The sequence below is a fragment of the Pleurodeles waltl genome, chromosome 6 (assembly GCF_031143425.1).
Source record: "Pleurodeles waltl isolate 20211129_DDA chromosome 6, aPleWal1.hap1.20221129, whole genome shotgun sequence".
Taxonomy (NCBI): Eukaryota; Metazoa; Chordata; class Amphibia; order Caudata; family Salamandridae; genus Pleurodeles; species Pleurodeles waltl.
Window position 1 is genome coordinate 515,805,203 of NC_090445.1, and position 21,565 is coordinate 515,826,767.

The 21,565-nt window shown below is 42.6% G+C and overlaps 1 protein-coding gene across 1 annotated transcript in view; it reads left to right on the forward strand.

The window, feature by feature from the left end:
- CAPZA1 (capping actin protein of muscle Z-line subunit alpha 1) overlaps positions 1 to 21,565 on the forward strand; it is a 174,392-nt gene that overhangs the window by 71,670 nt on the left and 81,157 nt on the right. Inside the window, exon 5 of the mRNA XM_069238669.1 lies at positions 9,691 to 9,897. Within this exon, the coding sequence (XP_069094770.1) occupies positions 9,691 to 9,897 (207 nt within the window). The remainder of the gene's footprint in view (positions 1 to 9,690; positions 9,898 to 21,565) is intronic.

Genomic DNA, 21,565 nt, shown 5'->3' on the forward strand with positions numbered 1-21,565 from the left:
TGGAGGCTGCCACAAACTAATATCTTTGACAGACCCCAGACGGTACGTCTCTAGTGTTTAGGACTGTAGCATGGCTCACAGTCCTGCAACTGCCGTACTCCGATTAATCCCAAGTCGATCCGGGAGCCCAAAGCCAAACTCTATCACTGAATATAGACTGAAGGCATGTAAGACCCCCTTCCATTCGAAGTCAAGGACGAGGAACCACCCCTGCACTCAAGGATGTTACTGCGTAAGCTATTTCTCCCACTCCACATCTTCAGGTAAGTCTAAATCGAAGAAGAATCACAAGAGGAAGTGGATTCTAGTTCATCCTGCTTCTCTTAAGCAGAGAAGTCATGGAGATAGCTAGGTTCCCTTTCTGTCTGGATCTCCTACAGAGCAACAAATTCAACAATTTTTCCTAAACCAACCTGACTTTCCTGGTTGGTTAGTGATGCTGTAACAAAAACAGGCCTTCAAGGATGCTATATTTTATTTTTTATTTTTATATTTGTAACCCTTTGACTTCCCTGCGGCGCGCCTCCGAGCCCCAATTAGTTTAACTATTCCTATTATGACAAAATTCTTCTGCTTCCTAGGAGACCCATAGTCCTTTTTAATATAAGGGCTTGGGATCCACACCTTAACATCCAAGACCTCAATGTACTGTCCAGTCCCCTGCCCTTCCCACTGCAGCTCCCAAGCCTCATTAGTTTACCCTCTGCAGTAAATGGCCACCATGTTGGAGGCAAGATAAGTTATTACCTCAACACATGGAGGTACTAGCCTGTAATGACATGGTTAATCCACATGGTTCAACAATGTTACACTCTACCATTCACATCAGATCCCCAACATATTCCATTCACGTCAGAGTGGGTTTCAGAAGACCATTTCTCCATTTTGCGGCTGGGAGTCCAGGCTGTTTTGCACAAAGAAGCAAAAGAGAAGCTCCTGGCATCGAAAATGGGGACTGAATGCTATTCCTGTTACTTCCTGGTGCGGAAGGAGGACGTAAGCCTTCGTCCTATTTTAGACCTTCTCCCTCATAAATTTAAGATGGTCATGTTGTCCCAGGGCCTCTAATCCCTGAATCCCAGAGATTGTATGGTAGTGCTAGACCTGCAGGATGCCTATTATCACATCCCGGTCCAGTAGTCCCATCTGCGTTGCCTGCGGCTTCAGTTTTTGGTGCTCCCCTCCACCTTTACAATGCCACTCGGATGTTCTCAAAAGTGTGATGGTGGTGGTGGTGGTGGTTGCAGCACATCTTTGGTAGTAAGGTATACCAGTCTTCCCCTACCTCATTAATTGGCTGTTGAAGTATCTCAGTGAGAGTAGCTTTGAAACTTCTTGGCATCCGGCCTCCTGCATCCTGCTCATGGACTAAGCTAGATGGCACCAGTGGGCTTTGCAGTGAGATCTGAGGTCTCGCTAGGCTCAGCACCTAAGATCAGATTCCATCCCTGCTTCAAAGGAGACCACAAATGACATGCAAAGATGGTTGCTCATCTGCAATTGCACTAGCGGCAGACCTCTCTCCCTACACTACCCTGAGCTGGTAGTGCTAATGTTACTCAATTCAATACTACAGCATTGCTGTCTGAATTTGTAAAGACATCTTGAGAGCATGCAGAAAGCTTTCCAGGGAATGCATTTAGCCAGTTGCTTACCATTGGCTTTGCACTTTGTACTTTGTAACCCACATTTATTGGTTTTCTATTTACTGGCTTTATTTGTTTTTGGCTCTTCAGGTTCAGTCTGTCCCTCCCAAGGAGCAAAACCTTTTCAAACTACCTCTCCTTGTATTTTTCCATGAGTGCTCCTTTCTGTAAACAGGCCTGTGTATCTTGTTCTTATCTTGTCACATTTGCTTTGCATTCAAAGGTTTACTTTTCTTTCTCTGACTCCAAAGTGAGAGGATTTTTTTTGTACATTTTTGCTGGAGACTGGGGGTTAGAGGAAAGGATTTTTTCTAGCATTTAAATGAAATGTGCTAGTATTTCCGAATATATCAGGATTAGCAACACACAAATGAAACACACTGTGTGTTAATACTAAAGTGTTGAAAATAAATACTTTATTATGATTAAATAAATCAATACACTAAGTGATAACCATTACCGCATATCGTTTGTACGATGTATATTATTATTAACACTGTATGTCTGTGCAAATGTAATGGTCAATTTGATTGAAAATTTGTTGTCTGTAATGGCAGTGTGCTAACACCATGCATACTCCACTCTACACCACTCCATGCCACTGCACTCTACTCTGCACCAATCCACCTTACACCCCTGCACTGTCTGCCACTTCCTTCTACTCCACTCTGTACCACAGAATCCTACACCACTTCGCTCAAGGCCTCTCTACTCTACTCTACGTTTTGCCAGTGCAGTCTGCGACATTCTGCACCACTCTTCTCCACTTCACACTACTCTGCACCAGTCCACCTTATACCACACCACTGCGCCTTTGCATTCTTCTTCACTCTGCACCACTCCACACAGCTTCACACTGCCTCTTTACTCTACGCCTCTTTACTCTACGCCTCTTTATCCATGCCAGTGCACATACACCACTCCACTCTGCACCATTCCTTTCTAGACCACTCCACTCTGCACCACTGTGCGAAACTCCATGCCAGTGCACTCTACTCTGTACCACTCCAATCTACGCCCCTTCACTCTATGCCAATCCATTGAATACCACTATAATCTACTCTGCACCACTGCACTCTGCATCACTTTACACCACCCTATGCCAGCCACTGCACTGTACCCTGCACCACTGCACTCTTCACCACTTCTCTGTACTCTGAGATATTGTACTCTGTGCCTCTGAACTCCACTCTGCACCACTGTAGCCTACGCCACTGCTCTCTGCACCACTGTAGCCTATGGTGCTGCTCTCTACACTGCTCTACGCCACTGCCCTCTACATACCTGTACTTTGACACTCTGCTCTGCAACACTGCACTCTCTGTCCCTGTACTCTGTAGCACTCCACTCTATGCCACTATACGCTACTCTGCACCACTTTACTCTGCACCCCTCTTGTCACTGCACTCTATGCCACTCTACTCTGCTCTGCACTAACCTACACCACTGCATTCTACAATGCTGCATTGTAGGCCGCCGCACTATATGCTGCTATACTCTGCAACACTATGCCACTGCACTCTACACTACTGCAGGCTACTCTGCAATACTGTCACTGCACTCTGTGCCACTCTGTTCTGCACCACTGCATTCTGCCACTCTACTCAACTGCTTCCCAGGACACACTACTCTGCGAAACTGCACTCTACACTACTGCATTCTATGCCAATTCACTTTACACCACTGCGCTCTGCCGCACTCCTTTCTGTGCCACTCCACTTTATGGCACTATACTTTGTGCCACTGCACTCTACTCAACATCTCTGCACTGCTCCATGCCACTGTACTCTCTACAGTGCAACACTGTTATCCATGCCACTGCATTCTTTGACACTACATTGTATGCCGCTGAATTCTATGCCTCTGCACTCAACGCAACTTTATTCCACTATACTCTGCAACACTCTCTGCCAATCCACTCTATACCAGTCCACTCTACTCTGTGCCACTTAAATACATAACACTCTATACCACTCTGCAGCTCTCTACTCCACTCTTTGCTTTTCGACTCTACGACACTCCACACCACTCTCCTCTGTGCCATTAACGTTTAACCATGCTGAACAACAGCCACACTGGTGTAGAACATGACTAAAACACATTGGCTATGCCACTAGCTTTTGCATAGTCATGACTTATTAGCTTTGCCAATGCTTGGGTTTTATTTTTATATTTTTTACTCCAGAGGTTACTGGGTCAGGGCCAGAGAGATTTCTCAGTCAGTTGAACATTAGTCCTTGGACCAAAGTGATGATTGATAGGTTACAAATTTGAATCCCAGCAAGCTGAAACTTTTAACCTACAGAAGATTGGTAAATTGAGCCATAAACTGGGAATTGTAAGATCTGTCTAATTCATTGTTTAAAATATCAGAACTCTATATGTAAAGAAAAATTGCAAATTATTAATATCTTTCTACTTCAACAAGATTATTTTGGCTCTGCTTTAACCAAGAGTTTTCCATCTCCATATGGACAACTCCCGGGCTATCTCTTGATTTGAAGTTATAAGAACTTACTTCCAATTCAAGTGTTGGGGTCTCTATATTGGTAGACCCTTGAGTTCAACCTTTTGCAAACAACTCCTTTGAGTCATGACAGCTAAAATTACTCTGACCAGAGACTTCTTTCATTATGAATGGTTGGGGAGGGAGGATTCACTGTGGGAGTCATTGGACGCATGTCTTTTGAATGTAAACACCAGGACAGAACCTAAGGCCAGTTTTCTAAGCCTGCTATTTCCTTTTGCTTCTCCAGGTGAAAGTTGTCTTCTTGGTGTGTGTGTGGCTGTAGATACACATTCTCTGCACACCCCTGCCATCTACTGTGGGGGTTCAGACTTTTGCAGTTTATTTTTCTTCAGGGAAGTCTTTGAAGTCGTAAAGCATGCTGTTGACTACTCTTAGTGGGGAAGGCACCTGGGCACCGACTCAGTGATGATAATTTTTCTTTTTTCACCATCTGGATCAGGCGTTCACCGCAAGGGAAAAGAAGTTGTGTACTAAACTCCTTTTTGCAGAACCACATAATTAGTTTGATACCAACACATCAGGATAACCAGTCCTCTTCGCAGCGATCCTTCATTGTGCCACCTTCACACATATCTCTGAAGGCACCAGCAGACAAAGTTCAACATTTTGGATCCTGCGGGCCTCCATGTCAGAGAATGCCAACCAGTAGGGGGTGATGGAATGGAGCCCTTCCAGAATTGCTCTCTGTGCAGTTCCAAATATCGGTGGTCTTCCTATGTTGATGTCTGTAACTTGTCTCTTCCCAACCATGACCATACCTACTGAGAGTCCTTCCTTTCCTTCTCCTCAAATAATTTCATAAGGTATCAAAGGGAGAAGGGGCTGGGGCGTATCACAATATGAACCAGCAGGTGTCCTCCAAAACATAAGATATAGACAAGAAAGTTCATTTTGGTACTGAAGAGGGTGGTGACGCTGGCCTACTCGGAATCCTGGCAGTGTATGCGACTCCCAGTCCCGAATCTGGCTCTGGGGAGTCCATCACACTTCAAGGAGATACAAGAGGTTGAGCTAGAACTTGAGACCACTGGCCCTTTTATGGAGACCAGGGACATACGTACACATCAGGCATTGGAACCCATGCCTTCAAGTGCAACCAGTCCCACGCCGAGGTAGAGCATTGGTACTGCATGAGTCTGGCATCAAGCCCTGAGCTTGGACACAAAAGACTGCTCCTTTCAGGGCCACTAACACCTTCAGGCTGTGCTTGGCACCTGGACAAGGATTCAGAGTCGACCTATGCTTTGTATCCCAGGGCACCTAACCCTACCAGTAAGACAACCATGGTACTCCTTGTTTCTGGATTCCCAGACGGCATCTCAAGCAGTTCACAAAAGACCTCAAGACCTAGCTCTTTTATTTAGGAGCACGCCCGCAAACAGTGCCTTGAGACTCTACGGGTGATTAGCTGTGCTTTAGAAATCACTGATTGGTCCCCTCCCGCATACACATACACACGCGTACACAGTATTACTGCTCAGGCTGGACTCACAGCCAAGAACAGATCAGCCATCCACACCCCAGACACCTCAGTCTAGCGATCTGTCGCCTGAGGTCTTGAAATGTGACTATTTAAACTTTCCACAGGCATGCACAACCATCTGAGAGGTGTACAGGCGTACCATGCTGGTCTGTTACTCCACAAAGTGGAAAATGGTTGTCCATTCAAGATTCCATTAGTTAAGGCTTTTATGAAAGGGAAGGCTTGAGTTATCTCCTACATTACTCCTTATCCCTGTATGGAACCTTAGCATAGTCTAGTCTTCAGGAGACTTATTGGTCTACCATTTGAGCATTTACGTTTATGCCTCTTCCAGCTCTTTTCCTTGAAGGTAGCTTTTGTTGTGGCTATTACTATCCTCAAATTCGTTAGTGAACTGCTGACATTCACTATACAAGAACCCTTACTCCAGGTTCATATAGGCTTGGTTGTTTTCAGATCCAATCCCAGATTTCTCCCAAAAGTGGTCTCTGTTTTCCACCTCACTCAAACTATAGAGCTCCCAGTCTTATTACTGCAGTCTGATTCCATGTCAGAAAGAGCATTCGACATGCTAAACATCAAGTTCTTATGTCTTACATTGACAGGACCCAGCCTTTTCATATGTCTAACGTGCTCTGTCGCTTTTGCAAAGCCACTCTATTTATATAGCTGGCATAGCCCGGTGAATAGTGAAGTACGTTCTAACCTGCTACCTCAATCAAGAGGGTCCTAATCATCCAGAGCACACTCCACCCTTAAAGGGGCAACCATAACTTTCTTAGGCAATTTACCACTAGCTGACAACTGCAAAGTGGCCACCTGATCCACTTCACACACATTTACCCAACACTATTGTGTGGACATATTGCCATGTCAACAGGCTGTGGGTAGCCAAACGGTCCTAAGGGCCTTATTGCAGAGATCCACATTCAACACATGCTAGCGACTGTTTTGAAGATACTCCTTCTCAGTCTATGAAAAGCATGTTTATTGATAGCCACACATGCAATGAATGGACAACGTTACCTGTGATGTAAGCATGTTTGTAGCATGTAGTGCTGTACGTTCACATGCACCCACCCTCGTTCAGAAGTCTGTTTTCATTGTAGATCTTTTTATTATTAACTAGTTTACATTTGACAATGCGCGTAGTACACCATTCTATGCTCACTTAATGCTCCATACACCTTCTCATCTTCTTTGCGAAAAACAATCTAACAAAGAGTCTGTGCCCATGTGCATTCCCCATTAAGGGAGAATTTGCAGCACATCTTGTTACTCAAGACTTCTTCAAAGAAAAACAACTTGCAAACGTCTGACCCCAGCGCTATAAAGCATTAGTATGCAGGGCCTGTGAATCTACAGCACTGCATACTAGAAACAGATGCTTATGGGTTAAGTAAGACTCTCCTTATATTCAGTACAACAGTACCATCGTTTTCATCTTCACAAGTGCAAAGGGAAACTTGATCTCTATGTATGTTCCCCTCTCCTTTTTGTTGCTTTTATAGGTACTGGACATGTCATGTTAGCAGTGTACGGTAAATCAACCCCCCTTCTTATCATTGTTCAATACGAGGGCCTGAATCCTGAAAAACTAGCTAAGGCTTTAGAAGAGGGTATAGCCATCCTGTATACTACTAGAAAGGATTCTTGTAGGACACAGTACAGAAGTGAATGGCTGTAATTAAATCCTCTAATTACTCAAATGACTACTTAGTTATCAATTTATATGGTCCTTCAGCAGGGATCAAAGTAGATTTTTTGAAATATTAATTGTCATCTGTTATGGCTCACATAAGTATGCCTTCTGATGTCAGTTATCAAGAACTGAGATAATACAGAATCAGTCAGGGAAATGCAGTATAGTTTGTGCATCACTCAAGTATGAGCCATTTTAAGTTTCTGGCATCATTGATCTGACTAGACTAAGAATGCAGCTTATTTGGGAGTGAATCCTAAGCAATACAAATTAGCATGCTTCAGTCTTTTATTTTTATTATTAATATAAGCGCTTTATGCTGCCTTCCACAAGGACAAGGTTTTCCTATGGCTAACCCCTTCTGCCATTCGAGACACATGAACATAATTTTGTTTGTGACAATAAATTATCCTTTTGGTCTCTCTTCGTAGATTCCATCCAGCTGACAAAACTCGTCAGTCTGAATTCTTGTAAACTCTGACAACATATCTGAAATGAACAACATCTTTCAGACTTTCTAAGCATGTTCCCCCATCTATGTGGTATTATTACTGGTAACAGAACACTTAAAACGGCTGTCTCCGGGCCAGAAACATTTTCAGTTCCTGCATGCTCAGTAGTTTAGTCTCATGCTGCACGATTTCAATGAACTTCAAAAGACTTTGCCCAGTCTCATACACTTGGACAGCCAGAATGACTATTGTGCATGCTTTTTGCACAGCTTTTGGCCAGGTTGTTCTGCAAAGCTTATTTGCTTGAATCCTAGCTGGATTCACACACATCCTTGTTTTAAGCGTTGAAATCAGTTTTCTCGATGTGGAGTAGCTGAGCAAGATGACATAATAAAACTACGTGTGTTTCTTCGGTTGCTCTCAGTCAGTGCTCCACCTTGTCTGCAACACTCACTCAGCCATCCCTTCGAACAGAATATGCTCTTCTACAGCTTTGGATGTTAGAAACAGTGCAAGTGTGGTGGTGGATGACACAAGTATTGGGGAATGGTGCTCAGATACACTTAGAAATGTTTGCCCATGAGAGCTCCAATTTTATTTTGCAGGTAATGTTATTTTAAGACCAACCTTTTTTTTCTGGTCCACCCTGACTGCACAGGCTTTTTCTAACGAGTTACAGAGGGAAACTGAATAAGTTCATTCCATTTTTATGTAAAGGTCACTTTTCCTGTTTCACTCCTTCACTATCAGATTGTCAAAGGCTGTATGCTTTGCCACGCTTTTCTCTTCTGTCCCTCTACTTGAACCTCTTCTACATGATTACCAGCTCTTGAGGGGGAGCGACCACAAATATCATCAAACTAAAATAGTATGTATAGTGATGGCTACAGGTTTGAAAACATACACATGGTGCTTAACATGTAGACCTTTCATTCGTTTTTATAATTCAGCTCTTAACCGTGCACACAAGTTAAACATAAATGTTCCACATGTGAGGGGCTGAAAAAATAAACTGTATGCTCATTCGCACCACTTGCTAACAGTGTCTATTCCTGATTTGCTGAGAAGTATTTAGTTGAAATATAAGATGTCTGTAAATTGCAACTTGATGTATGTAAATAATTTGTAGAAGTGACATGAAAAAGTAATATCTTATGATGTTTTAATATTTTTTCTAACATGTATTGTATTGGTATAAGTACAGCACATACAGCCTAGTAAAATAAGTAGCTACTGCGTGTAGTTCTTCATACCCCTTATCGAGTTGTGAAGCACCTTGATTTGCCCCTGATTTCTTTGTTCCTTTTGGGGTGCTTTAAATGGTGCTGGTTACAGTGTGGCATGTATGGGATATCTTGTTTGTGGTGCTCGAGGCTTAAAGACTTAGTGTAAAAATGGTGAGTTAAACATTGTTGCGCATATGCGTGACACTGCAGAGAGTGTGAGAATAGGCACAGTATTAGCAGATTTTAGAGTCCTGTAGTGGATGTCATGCAGCTCAAAGAATGTGGGGTTGATTAGGAATCTGAAGTACTTCATTGGTTATTGTATGCAGAATGTTTATTAGATTTAAGGAAACAATAAGGGGGAAGATTCATGGAAAACTAGGAATGGAAGAGGCATGAAAGGGTTCTAATCCAAAGCCTAACCTGGCCCTAATAAAAAGGTGCCGTCTGCCCCTGAGCGGATGCCAGTTGAGCAGAAATTAAGTGGCAATTAGGATAACAGCGATGGGGCAATGTGAGGCCCTTGTGTCGTGAGCTAAGTGGGCTTCAGGAATGGAGGCAGAGCGGCTCATCATACCTGCAAGGAAATAGTAATAATTAAAAAAACTGCTTTTAACTTTTTGAGCTTATTTTTTCTTTTCTGTTTTTAAGGTCTTGATAACAGAACATGGTGATCTGGGCAATGGTAGATTTTTGGACCCAAGAAACAAAATATCCTTTAAGTTTGATCACTTGAGGAAGGAGGCCAGCGAACCTCAACCCGACGATGTAGAGGCAGGATTAAAGCCATGGAGAGATGCCTGTGACAACGCGCTGCGGACATACGTGAAGGATCACTATCCAAATGGCGTTTGCACAGTTGAGTAACCAATTTCTATTTGATGTGTTTGAAATCCATGGCTAGTGCAGCTTGATCTAACAAAACATTGCTTCACCATTTCCATACTGTAGACTGAAAAATATTGTTACTTTGCTTGTAAAGCATAGGGCTGATTTTCACACTTTGGCTACAGAGCATTATTTGGTATGGAGCCATGAAAATATTTTTACACCTTCTAAATCCTTAGACATAGTTAAGTATCAGTTATGAGCTTCCACCAGTCACAAAGGTAATTGCAGCAACTCTTCGTTACAAGGTCTGAATTATTTTTTTTCTTTTAAAATATACAGCACCATCAAATATGTTTCACAAAATACAACTCATGCCTTACTAAGAATTATTTTTGGACTGATTTCTTCTTTGTTGACTTAAGCAAAACCTAGATAACTTTAGGACTAGAGAAGAAAAGTGGTAGGAATTTTCACAAGCCAACTTATTTTGCTGATATGCCTAAAATAGTTTAATGCAGAAGTTGAGACATTATCAGTGTTGAGCCGGATGTAATTCCGTAAATAAACCTTTTTAGTGTTTGGTTTATTTTTGCATGCACAAAATGCCCATTTGCAAGCTATGGATTAATGAAACATTGAAAAGAACTAATCTTTGCAAACAGAATTATGGATGCATTGATTGGTCCCAGACGTCCGTTTTGAAGTTCTTTCCATCTGCAGTTTAAACAAAAAATGCATCCTGCTGTATGTTGTCTGCTGTCTAAGTACAACCCCATCGTATTTTAAGCTGCAGTCTCTCTTCTCTTCTTTGCTTCATAGGGCCTTACTTTCTCTTTATTAGAACTTTTAAAAGCTGGCATAGTGCCCCCTCAAGTACATATTGCTTATTCCTACCCACTCATTTATAATATAATATGGAAAGCTTTGATTGCTAGCCATCTATTTAATGCAGCTAGCCTTGCGTCCTTCTTGGTTTTGAAACATTTCATTGCAATTTTAATATTAAGTATTCATTTTCAACTCTTGCTACTCCTTAAATATCATTATTAGTAGCTTAGAGTTACATGCCTGTATTTAGTTACACCTGTGCAGAAATCTAATGTTAGTAGTGGGTTTTGAGTTTGTGGTTTCACAGCATTAGATCTGAGATCCACAGGCTAGTGTCCATCAGAATTTGTGCTTTCATTTAGGTAGGTAAGGTGGCCCTGTAGCATACCTTTCTGGTTTGCTGATGGTTTACTACTCTTGTATTTGTGATCCTTCTGCAGTCATAGGAAAGACTGGTAGAATTCTATTGCACCCCATCGTTCATGAAGGAAATATGGTTCTTTGGTTAGACACCTTTTGAGGGCTCAGCTATAGAAATATGTTTTGTTTCTTAATTTATGCCAGGTTTTTGTTTAACTTACTTTTTGAGTCTAACAGATTCATGTTTGAGGTATGCTCTGGTGTGAAATTGTCATGTTGTGCCTTAAATTTGGAGTGCCATACAAGGCTCACAAAATATCTTTAGGGATATCTGACACATTTTTCATCATCTTTAGGACACCACCTTGAAGTCCTCTTTGAGACTTCAATACTAAGCTCATGGTGCCCGTACCATGCAAAGCTTAATTGGAAAACCTTTAAAGTCCCTTACTGCTTAGTAGAGGGAGGCTTTCGATCTGTCCCACCCCCTGTAACCACCCCAGACTCTCAGAAAAAAATAAATGCATAGTGACCCCATAGATACACTTCAGTGATGCCAGATGATAAAAAGCATTAAAGTACCCAGACAGTTTGTGCATAAATGGCCCCATGTGGCAATGGCCTGTCACTGCGTCCCCACAGTTTCCCTTTGTTGATAATATTTCACTGACCCTAACATATCATTCTGTCCCTCCCTCTCACTTTGCATAATCCAAAACTACCACCTTAACTCTCACCTTGCATGTACCACTCTACGCCGATAATACCTCTGCCTCTCTCTTCTAAAACTCACTTTGCCCCTGTCCCCTCTCCCCTTAATGTAATCTGCTACCCTTTAATCTCTCTACCTTTCACTTAGCCTTTCTTCTTCTCAAATGTTCACCAGAACCCTACTACTTCACTCTGCCCATTCCTGCAGAAAACTCTCCTTTTACTCAGTTTGCTCCTAGCAGTCACTCAGATCTTGATTTCTCGCTATGACCATGCACTTTTATTAGTGTAATTTTGCTGTGTCCTCTCACTCTGCATACACATGCTCTCTCTGACACAACAAGATATGTAGTGATCTTCTCTTACCGGCTGAATGCACTTATCCATGCACTCTACCCCATCTCAGTCAATCCTGCCAGACTGTAGTAAATTGCACCTTCTCCAGTTGTTCCGACTAGAGTTAAAAAAGCCAGTTTTGCATGGTGTTACTGAAAGCATCTTCTGTCACAAGACCCAGTACCTCCCATCCAGAAAGCTTCTCACATTCATTGTGAATTCAGTTAGTTGCTATAGTTAAAACTGTTCACCCACGGATTCTTACAGACCAACATTTGGGATCAGTTAAGGAGATTCTGAAAGAGATCTATATGGAATTAAATTTCTCCATTTGTTTTTTTTGCAGTGGATGAGATTTTAGGCAGGAAAACAGTAAATTCAATTGATTTTCTGCTTTACAAAAAAGTCTCCTGTTTAAACAGTGAGTGTTGGCACGCATGTGTATCTGCAGTGCAGATGTGGCAGATTCAGTGGTTGTCAGACGCAAAACTAGACGTTCTTCAAGAGGCACAGACCTGCATTGTGTGGCATGGCAAAGTGCTAGTCTGTCCTCCTAGGTGTCTCTCAAACATGAAGAGCCAGTCTCTGGTGGCTGAGAGTGCAGGGTAAGTCTCGCTTTCGGTTGTATGTGAGGAGATGCCACAATTATACCATTAGGAGAAAGCAGCCAAATGTGTTGGGATTCAGCTAGGATCTCAAGTGCCTAGGAATATTGATCCTATTGGACCACACTCCCCATTGGATGCAATAAGTGTAGTAGGATGCACGACTGGCCCCTTGCTACTCAGCAAACAACATGCTCAACGGCAGCATGGACACAAATACATGTCAAGAACTTCAACAGAGTATGCATTACGTGCAGTGCTAGTAAGTGAGGATTTGTTAAAGTGGCTAATCGTGGTATATGGCCATAGGCAATAGATACATTTATGGTTACTTACATTTAGTCACTAAGAACATACATCTAAGGTGAAAGCCGAAATGAGGAGCGTCTGATGGATTTCATTCAAACCAAAATAGTGTCTACATTGATGATGATCACATCCCAGTTGAGAACAAATGTGAATTACGATGTGGTGCCCATTTTCTTTACTTTTGTAGATTAAGGCGCCTACTGTGAAGAATATTGCTTCCTAGTGGCCATTTTTCATCTGCTCACATCTCTCCCACTTTCATCAGTAATGGCGGCTGCACTCAAAAGTGATGCATGTTGCTTTTCAGCAATGGGGAGAATCCTGGCTCGATCTTTTTGTCACTGCATCAGTCTACACAGTGTCCAAACCTTTACTCACTTGAGATCACAAGGCAGTTCTTGCTAAGCGCCCCCTTTTGCTTGGATTAGATCTCAGTACTCCTGTATGCCCTCCTTTCACTTCCTCTCATGCCCAAAGTGCTGAAGAAGATTTGAACCATCTCGGTCCAAGTCATTCTAGTGGCTCCGAATTGGGACAGGAGCTCATGGTACTCCTTCCAAAGCAGTAAATGTAATTTTGACAGCCATACAGCACTCTTCTAAACCCATCTATGCAGGATGCTGGGCAAAGTTTGTTGAATGGTGGTGTTCCTGACACATCTAAACGTTACAAGTCCAGTTGGCTGATAACCTTCTTTACTCATGTCAAGGCCATGCTGTGGCAAAAGTTAAGACACTGTTCTCAGATGTATCAGCCTTTTTCTGATTACTTGGCCAGCCATCTCTGTTCAAATCACCTGTTATGTGTTATCTAAAAAGGCCGACCCATACATTTCTGACAAAACGTTTTGTGATGTCCCAGTGGGACATTATTCTGGTTTTCACATTTTATTAATTGAAACCCATACAAGCTTCTGTACAGTTGCTCTTCAAGGTTACTCACATTGAGCACAGCGTTCCTTAAAGCGATCGCTTCAGTTTGTCGTGTAATTAAGCTGCAAACACTGTCCAAGAGTCATACACCACTACTTTCCTGGACAATCTAGTTCTTAGAACTAAGATAGCTTCCTCCCAAAGGCTAAAACACCTTTCCATATTGGCCAGTTTATTACCCTGCCTTCCTTCTTCGCCCCACCCCATCCAAGGAGGAAGAGAGACTCGACCACCTAGACTTGAAGAGCTCTTTGAGTTCAATACTACCAAAGACCATCAATCTTAAGACAAATTAGGGAAGACCAGGTTAGAAAATTATCATGGACTGTATTTTGTATAAGGATCTGCTATGGACTAGCCAAGAAACAGCCTCTGGAAGTCCTACAGGCTCCCTCCACCAGAGCCAAAACTGTTCCTGACACGCAGTCCACCTCTTTAAGATATCTTCCAGGCTGCGATGTGGAGTTCAATTCGCACATTCACGAAGCGCTGCCAAGATAGCCAGGTCCAGCAAGAGGTGCCATTTGCTCGTTCAGTCCTGCAGGACTTTTTGGTCTGAGTCATTGCACTGACTAGCTGTCTGTACGGTATTGCTCGAGTAGCTATTACAAGGTGAGAAATCTGTGATTAGAAATATCCAGCGGAAGAACAAGTTAGTTTGGTAACACTCTTTCTGGTGGATACTCTATATTTAATCATAGATTCCTAACTGAATTCTGCCTTTGTCTCATTTCCGTGGACTGGTCTTCTTTGGTCCATATTAAAAAGATTCCAGCTAGTGACCTGTACATTTGCACACTGTGTGCTCTGCATCCAGTGGACAGATTTCAGAAAGAACCTGACATTGACAAGCAGAAGTGGGGGTTATATTGTGGCCCCAACATGACTTCAAAGGTGGGATGAATCAGATACGGGGCCACATGATACCTGAGGGAATTGCTGAGTAAAATCTCGGATCTAGCCTGGCACTTGGTGGATCTCTCACAAAGTGAGGAATCTGCACCAGTAAAAGACCGTTAAACATGTTTTGTAACTTTTTCTCTGAATCCATGCAGAACACCAACCTTAAATTTCTTAATGAATTACCAGCTCCCAGAGTGCAGGAACCATACTCTTTAATACAAAAGGACCAGGGTAGTTATAAGGACAAACCCACACTTTTTGCCTAAGAACACATCACATTTCTACATGATCTGTGTTTTACAACTAGCAGCTTTCTTACAGTAGCTAAAATTACAGACCGAGAGAGACCTACACATGCTGGATGTGAGAGGTCTAGTCATGTTTTAGAGAACACAAAAACACTACAGGAAAGTGAAACTATTCTTTTTTTCCTTTGAACCTGGCAGCGAAGGACTGGCAGTCATTAAAGGCAGCAGTGCAAGAAGGATATCCCCTGCTACAAGGAAGTAGGGGGCCGTTAGAAATAAAACTAAAGCACACTCAGTCAGAAAATTAGTCATGGGATCCCTGGTGGCTGTCAGTACCATTTTATAATATGTGAGTGCACTTTTAAAAATTTTCCAGAACTGTGACAGGATGTTCGTCGTAAGCAACAAGCATCCAGTCTGTATGTTTTGCTTCCCAATTAACCATAAGTCGGAGGACTGTTTCCCATACATGTTGTTTAAACCTAAAACTCTACTGCACAAAGATAACATTTTTGAGCACCTTGGGCAACTGCAGACATGCCAGGGCTCTAGGAGCTAGGGGAGCGAAAAAGGCTGCTCTGTCAATGGAGATGTGAAGGCCCTGGAAGCCGAGGAAACACCAAGATACCGATCTCAGAGAGATTTCACATGAAATGGGGAAACATCATAGATGAGCAGTGCCATATACCCGAAAGTCTTCTAATGTATCAAAAACCAGGCATCCAGGCTACTGCCTAAGTCGCTGAAGTATAACTTTTTGAGCTGAATTGCAGTGTCACAGAAAATCAAGCCCTGAATGCCAAAAGGTCCTGCAGGTGAATGAACTGGAGAATCCCGCCTTACTGCAGGAGAAGAAAGCTCCATCAAGAAACTGCCTAAGTGCATCTTCTCGACTTCTCAGGATGATCATGTGCGAAGGAAGAATCAGTGACAGGTGCCCTCGATAGGAAAGTTGCTGGAGACAACAAAACCTCTGACATTGGCCAAGTCAAGAGGAAAAAGGGGGCATTTGAAGCTGAGATAGATAGACTGATGTGGAAAAGGAACGTTTTTCAAGATGTTTTTGCCACATAGAGAGATCTGTAGGCTTTAGGGATTACAAAACAGTGACAGAAAATACAAACGTCAGAGCAGCAAGAAACACAACAGGATATAGAACAGGACACATAGATCGGAGAAGAGAAGAATACTTTTACACAAGCTGATTGAGCAAATGGCCTTCCGTGTACCTGAGGAGGAAACCTCGTGAGACGAAGCCAAGGCAGATTATTCACAGGATGAGATAGACATGTACCCCTTAAGACCACCTTCTTCAAATTCAAGTTGATGCTTTCGAAATGGAAATGGTAATGGAGAAGGGAGATGTGTTTTCTTCTTGAAACACTTAGCCCGTTCACAATCCATACAGTGGCAGCAACAACAACCACCTCCACCAAAGACCTTATCTTACGCCAGAAGAAAACCAAGGGGCTATAATACCATAGGGTATGCTTGCAGTCCCTTAACGTGACTGTTAGCCCATACACTCCTCCCTCATCACCACCAAGACACACATACCTATCGGGGGAGGACGAAGAACTTCTTAACTAATTGAACGTCCAGTACCACGGACAAGTGATTGCTAAATATTATAGGACATGGCTAATGCATACGCTTTGTACAAAACCTCCAATAAAGCCACCAAAGTAACCAGGGGTTCAAAAAAACAAGTGTAAATCTTACAAGCAAATGAACAAGAGCTGCTCCTGAAAGATAATATAGAAATGATACATCACAAAGGAAGACACACAGGTGGTTACTATGTTCACTTTGTAGTCCCAAAGCAAAACTTAACTATGTGCCTATTCTATATTTAAGATATATAAATGACAACCTTACAAGAAGCTGTTCCACTATCTGACAACAGTGAATAGCAAGGATGATTGATGGTGATGGTGGTGGGGGTGAGGGGAAATATCCTTTCAAGGTTATTACATTTGGCAAGAAGTCAGCACCAAGAGTATTCACAAAACACTTATGGCACTTGCAGCACACTTCAGGAGCCATGCTGTGCATGTCTATCCCTACCTGGGCGACAGGCTGATCAAGGTGAACAATTTCGAACACTGTCAACAAGACCTGACAAAGGTGGTATCACTGTTAGGCATGCTAAGATTCAGTAAATTGGGAAGAAGCATCTTCGACCCCTGATAACAAGAAAACATTTCTTGGGGTAGACGTGAACACAACTAAAGCAGTGGCCTACCTGGTTGCAAGGAGGATGCAATAATACTAGGTCAAATTTGCATTTACCATATGTCACAATCTCGGACTGTGAGGACAGCAATAAATCTATTGGAGTTGGAAGACTGCACATGAGGGCGATTCAGGAAGTTGGGAAGATCTAGTGCTTTTAACCAGGGTCAGCAGAGAATTGAGGTGGTGGAATGCAGGCAGCCTCCTAAAAGAGACCATTCTTAGCATCCCTTCATCAAGCCACAATAACTACATATACCTCACACACAGGATTAGGAGCACACATGAGTTTGCTCAAAATAAAGCGTTTGTGGTTAGGAAACAGTCAAACACAACATCTAACTGGAACTGAAAACAATCTTCTAGCAATGGAAGCTTTTAAGAAATAAGCGCAAAACAAGACATTCCAAATACTAGCAGACAACATAACAGTCCTGTCTTACCTCATCAAATAGAGGAGACTGCCCTTGAACTCTATTATGCTGCCTCACAGCTGCAATGGCCACTCCAATGGTTGCAGGACCGTCACATGGCGGAACAAAGTGTTATACACAATTACCTGGCACGGATACCAATCTACACTTCGTTGGCTGATAGGATGTTGTCACTAAGATGGGGACGTGTCCTAATGGATGTGGCCAAAACATGCTGGTTGAGATGCATACACGGCAATCAGCCCAACATACCTTATTCACCGCTGACATTAATATCCTATCTACGTAAGGCCCGTGCTGTGCTCGAGCATCACAGTATGGTTCCGTGGATGGTAGCCAACATTGGGGGGGGGGCTTCTTCTCAGCAAACACACTACTAACGTTTGATGAGCTGAAGGACAATACGGACCTACATGCAGGCGCTTTTCTGACATACTGCGCAATCAGACACTTAATACAGGATACATGGAACATGGGGGACATGGAACCACAATCTTCCCAGCTACTTACACTGATACTATCCACAACTGAAACCAAACATGTGATTTCTAGGCTGTACAGTGCCCTGTTAACTGCAGCTTGCCCGAGCTTAGAGTCTGCTGGAGCTCGCTGGGATGGTGTACTCACTACCCCTTTGTCACAGAGGGCCTGGACTGCAGCGCTTTCTACCATTAAACACGTTCCACGCAATCCTAGGTTTTGCTACACCCAATTCAATGATTTACACCAATCCTATCTCCCTCCACTATGAATTAAGCACATGTTCCCCAAGACGGATCCTACATGCCCCCGATGTGCATCACCAGAAGTAAATTTTTATCATATGGTGTGGGACTGTCCACCAATGCTAACAGCTTGGCAACAAATAATGAAATCTACGTCCGAAATAACAGATCACACTCTAGTGTTCAGCCCGGATTCCTGTCTATTAGGACTGCGCCAACGTGCTAAAGGCGACAAGCAAATCCACAGATTCATTGACCTTTCATTTATCACATTTAAGGACCCAATTCCCACACACTGGAAGGTGCCTTATGCCCCAACTCACGTTAAATGGCTACGATACTTACTACAATGGTCTCAGGCGCAGACGCTGCGCCAATTGCGGTCCAAAGGCTTAACAAGAGGGAGTTGTGAAATGTGGGATGCATTCATTGTAAAGTTGGAAGCCAAAAACAACATGCGCCCCCCCTGAGCACACAAGCATAACCACACCATATCCGGTATATATTATAGTGATTCGGTTGGTTAGGTAAACACGAGCCCTTATACTGCTATCTCAAGGACACCCGCTGTTAGCAGGATACCCACTGGACAAGATCTAGATTCCCAAGACACTGTTGCACACTCTCCCCATGAATAATCACGAATACAGTGTGCTTTCCAGATTTGTGCCTCCCAATGGGTAAGAGATCACACAGCTTACAGTACGCTGCTGATTTATCGACTCACCTCTCCCTGATCACATAATCCTGTATCTATGCGACAATTCATTGATGGTAATACCTTCTCTTAATACAGTAGTCTAACCATGGTGGCATTGTTCAATTGTATTGTCTATTGTATGTTTTTCCCTGTCATTGCCTATTTTTTCGCATGTCACTATATGGATACATTAAAACTAATAAAACAGATTTACAAAAAAAAAAAACAAAGGGGACTGTCATCCCAATCTCGAAACCCAAACTGGGCCATCACAAGAAGCATTTCACTAATAACAAATCATGCCTCGGGGTGGAAAACAAATATAGAGGCAAACAAGTTACGCTCACAAATGAAAGCTTAAACAATCTGCAGAAAACACTCTTCCAGCACTGGGGAATGCCACAAGAGAACCTTTTGGCAACTTCAGAAAAACTACCAAATGTGAGTTGTTTGCATTCTATCACTACCATCCACTGTCCCTGGGGAATGGCCTGCTGTAAACCTGGTACAGAACATTGCATAATACTTTCCCCCCTGTACTGTTGGTTCCAACAATTCTGCATACATTTTAAGTGTCCAACATGACTATGATTTTGATAGTTCCCAAATGTCATGCCAGCCCGCGTCACCCGACACCTACCACAGCTGTCATGACAGCAGCATATCAAAATTCCTCTACACAAAGACATTCTAGCTATGCAGTAGAGTAGGGCTTTTCACCCAAACTCGGGCTTTTGTGGGCATAGTTCCTTTAATTAGCTGAGTTCCAGCATTTACACTTAACCCAAATCAACACTGTGCATCGTTAAAGAGTCATGGAAGCCATCCGCTAGACAGTGCGACGTCTTCAAGTGAAAGGAATATCTGCCATGGTGTAACTAACAATTCCAAGACATTTTTCAGTAGGACATGGTCATAGTCTGATACCTCACACATCTGCCTAAATGTAAGGTGTTGTATGCTTTGCTAAAGGTACACATGTCATTTTTTGCCGTTTACTTGAAAGGACTGCACACAAAGCAGATTTTCTCAATTCCTCTAATCAAAAGGTTCTTGCCCAGGGCAAAATTACTCTTTCCTACTTGTGCAATACCATCCCTACAGTGTTATCTCAGTACTAGCTGGGTTAATAAAGACTCCATTGGAGTCCATGAACAAAGCCATACTCAAGCACTGTAAATTAAAGGTGGCTGCCTTGATGGCCATCACTTCATCAAGAAGGGTAAGTGGGTTACAGTTGCTCACACTACAGGAACTATATATTAGGTTGAAGTGGTTGTGAGGAACACCTTAAATTCTTACAAAAACTCATATCTCCTTTTCACATGAATCAGACTATCACTTTAGCCGGCTGTTTTTTTTGTTTTTTAAGGCTAACAAATGGAGCTCGGAGCCTTACACAGTAACATGTCACAAGGGCTATTATGTATTGCATATGAGTTGCTCAGGACAACAAAAGTTATTTAGGACTCTGAGCACTTGCGTCGTGCACAGCTGTAATGAAAATTTCTGTTGTTAAATGGATTGTTCAAACAATTGAAATGTTGTTCCCTAGTCAAAACGTTCTTTAATTCCCAATCCAAAGGGTGCATTCAACTCGGAAAAAAGTAGCTAAAGTCATTTTCTTGGCCCAAGTTTCCATGCATGAAATATGCAAGGTAGCCACCTGGTCCTACGCGTACCTTCACAAGGCATTATTGTGCAGATTTACCGTTACGAAAAGAGGTTATAGTGGGCCAAGCAATACTAATAAATTCTCCTTGCATCCACTCCCTCTTCTAACTCACCTTACATTGGGAGGTTATACTGCTTTATAATTTTAGTGCAAAGCATGTGACTGTATTAGCATTTTATGCTCCAAAAGACAACCTTGAACTTTAATGATGGTTTTGCAGCGTGAAGCTCTTCTAGATTCCATGCCGCCCTACACCTCTCCAGTGAAGGAGAATCGTGTGTAATCAGGAAAAATAATTCAAAGATGGTGGGCATACACATGCACATTGTGGGATTACAGTAAACCTCATACAAGGTCTCCACCCTTGTCACCACCCACTCACTAAGAAGGAAAATATTTACAACAGAACAATTCCAAACCCAACCAATAAAAAGTGGAAGTTTGCAAAGCATGTAAATCTAGAAGAGTTTCAAGCTATAAAACCATAATTAGAATTCAACATTTTTTTAAGCGTAAAACCATAATCACATGAAAGTAACTGCTTAGTTCTACTGCCCTTATCAATATCATCCCTGTGACTGTTTGGCGGGTGGACATTTTGTTGCCTCTGCATACCTTTGTCATCCATTGCTGTCTCACAAGGAGGCACGTAGTTGTAAATATTCTGCTGGGCCTATGTTGAATGACTTTTTGT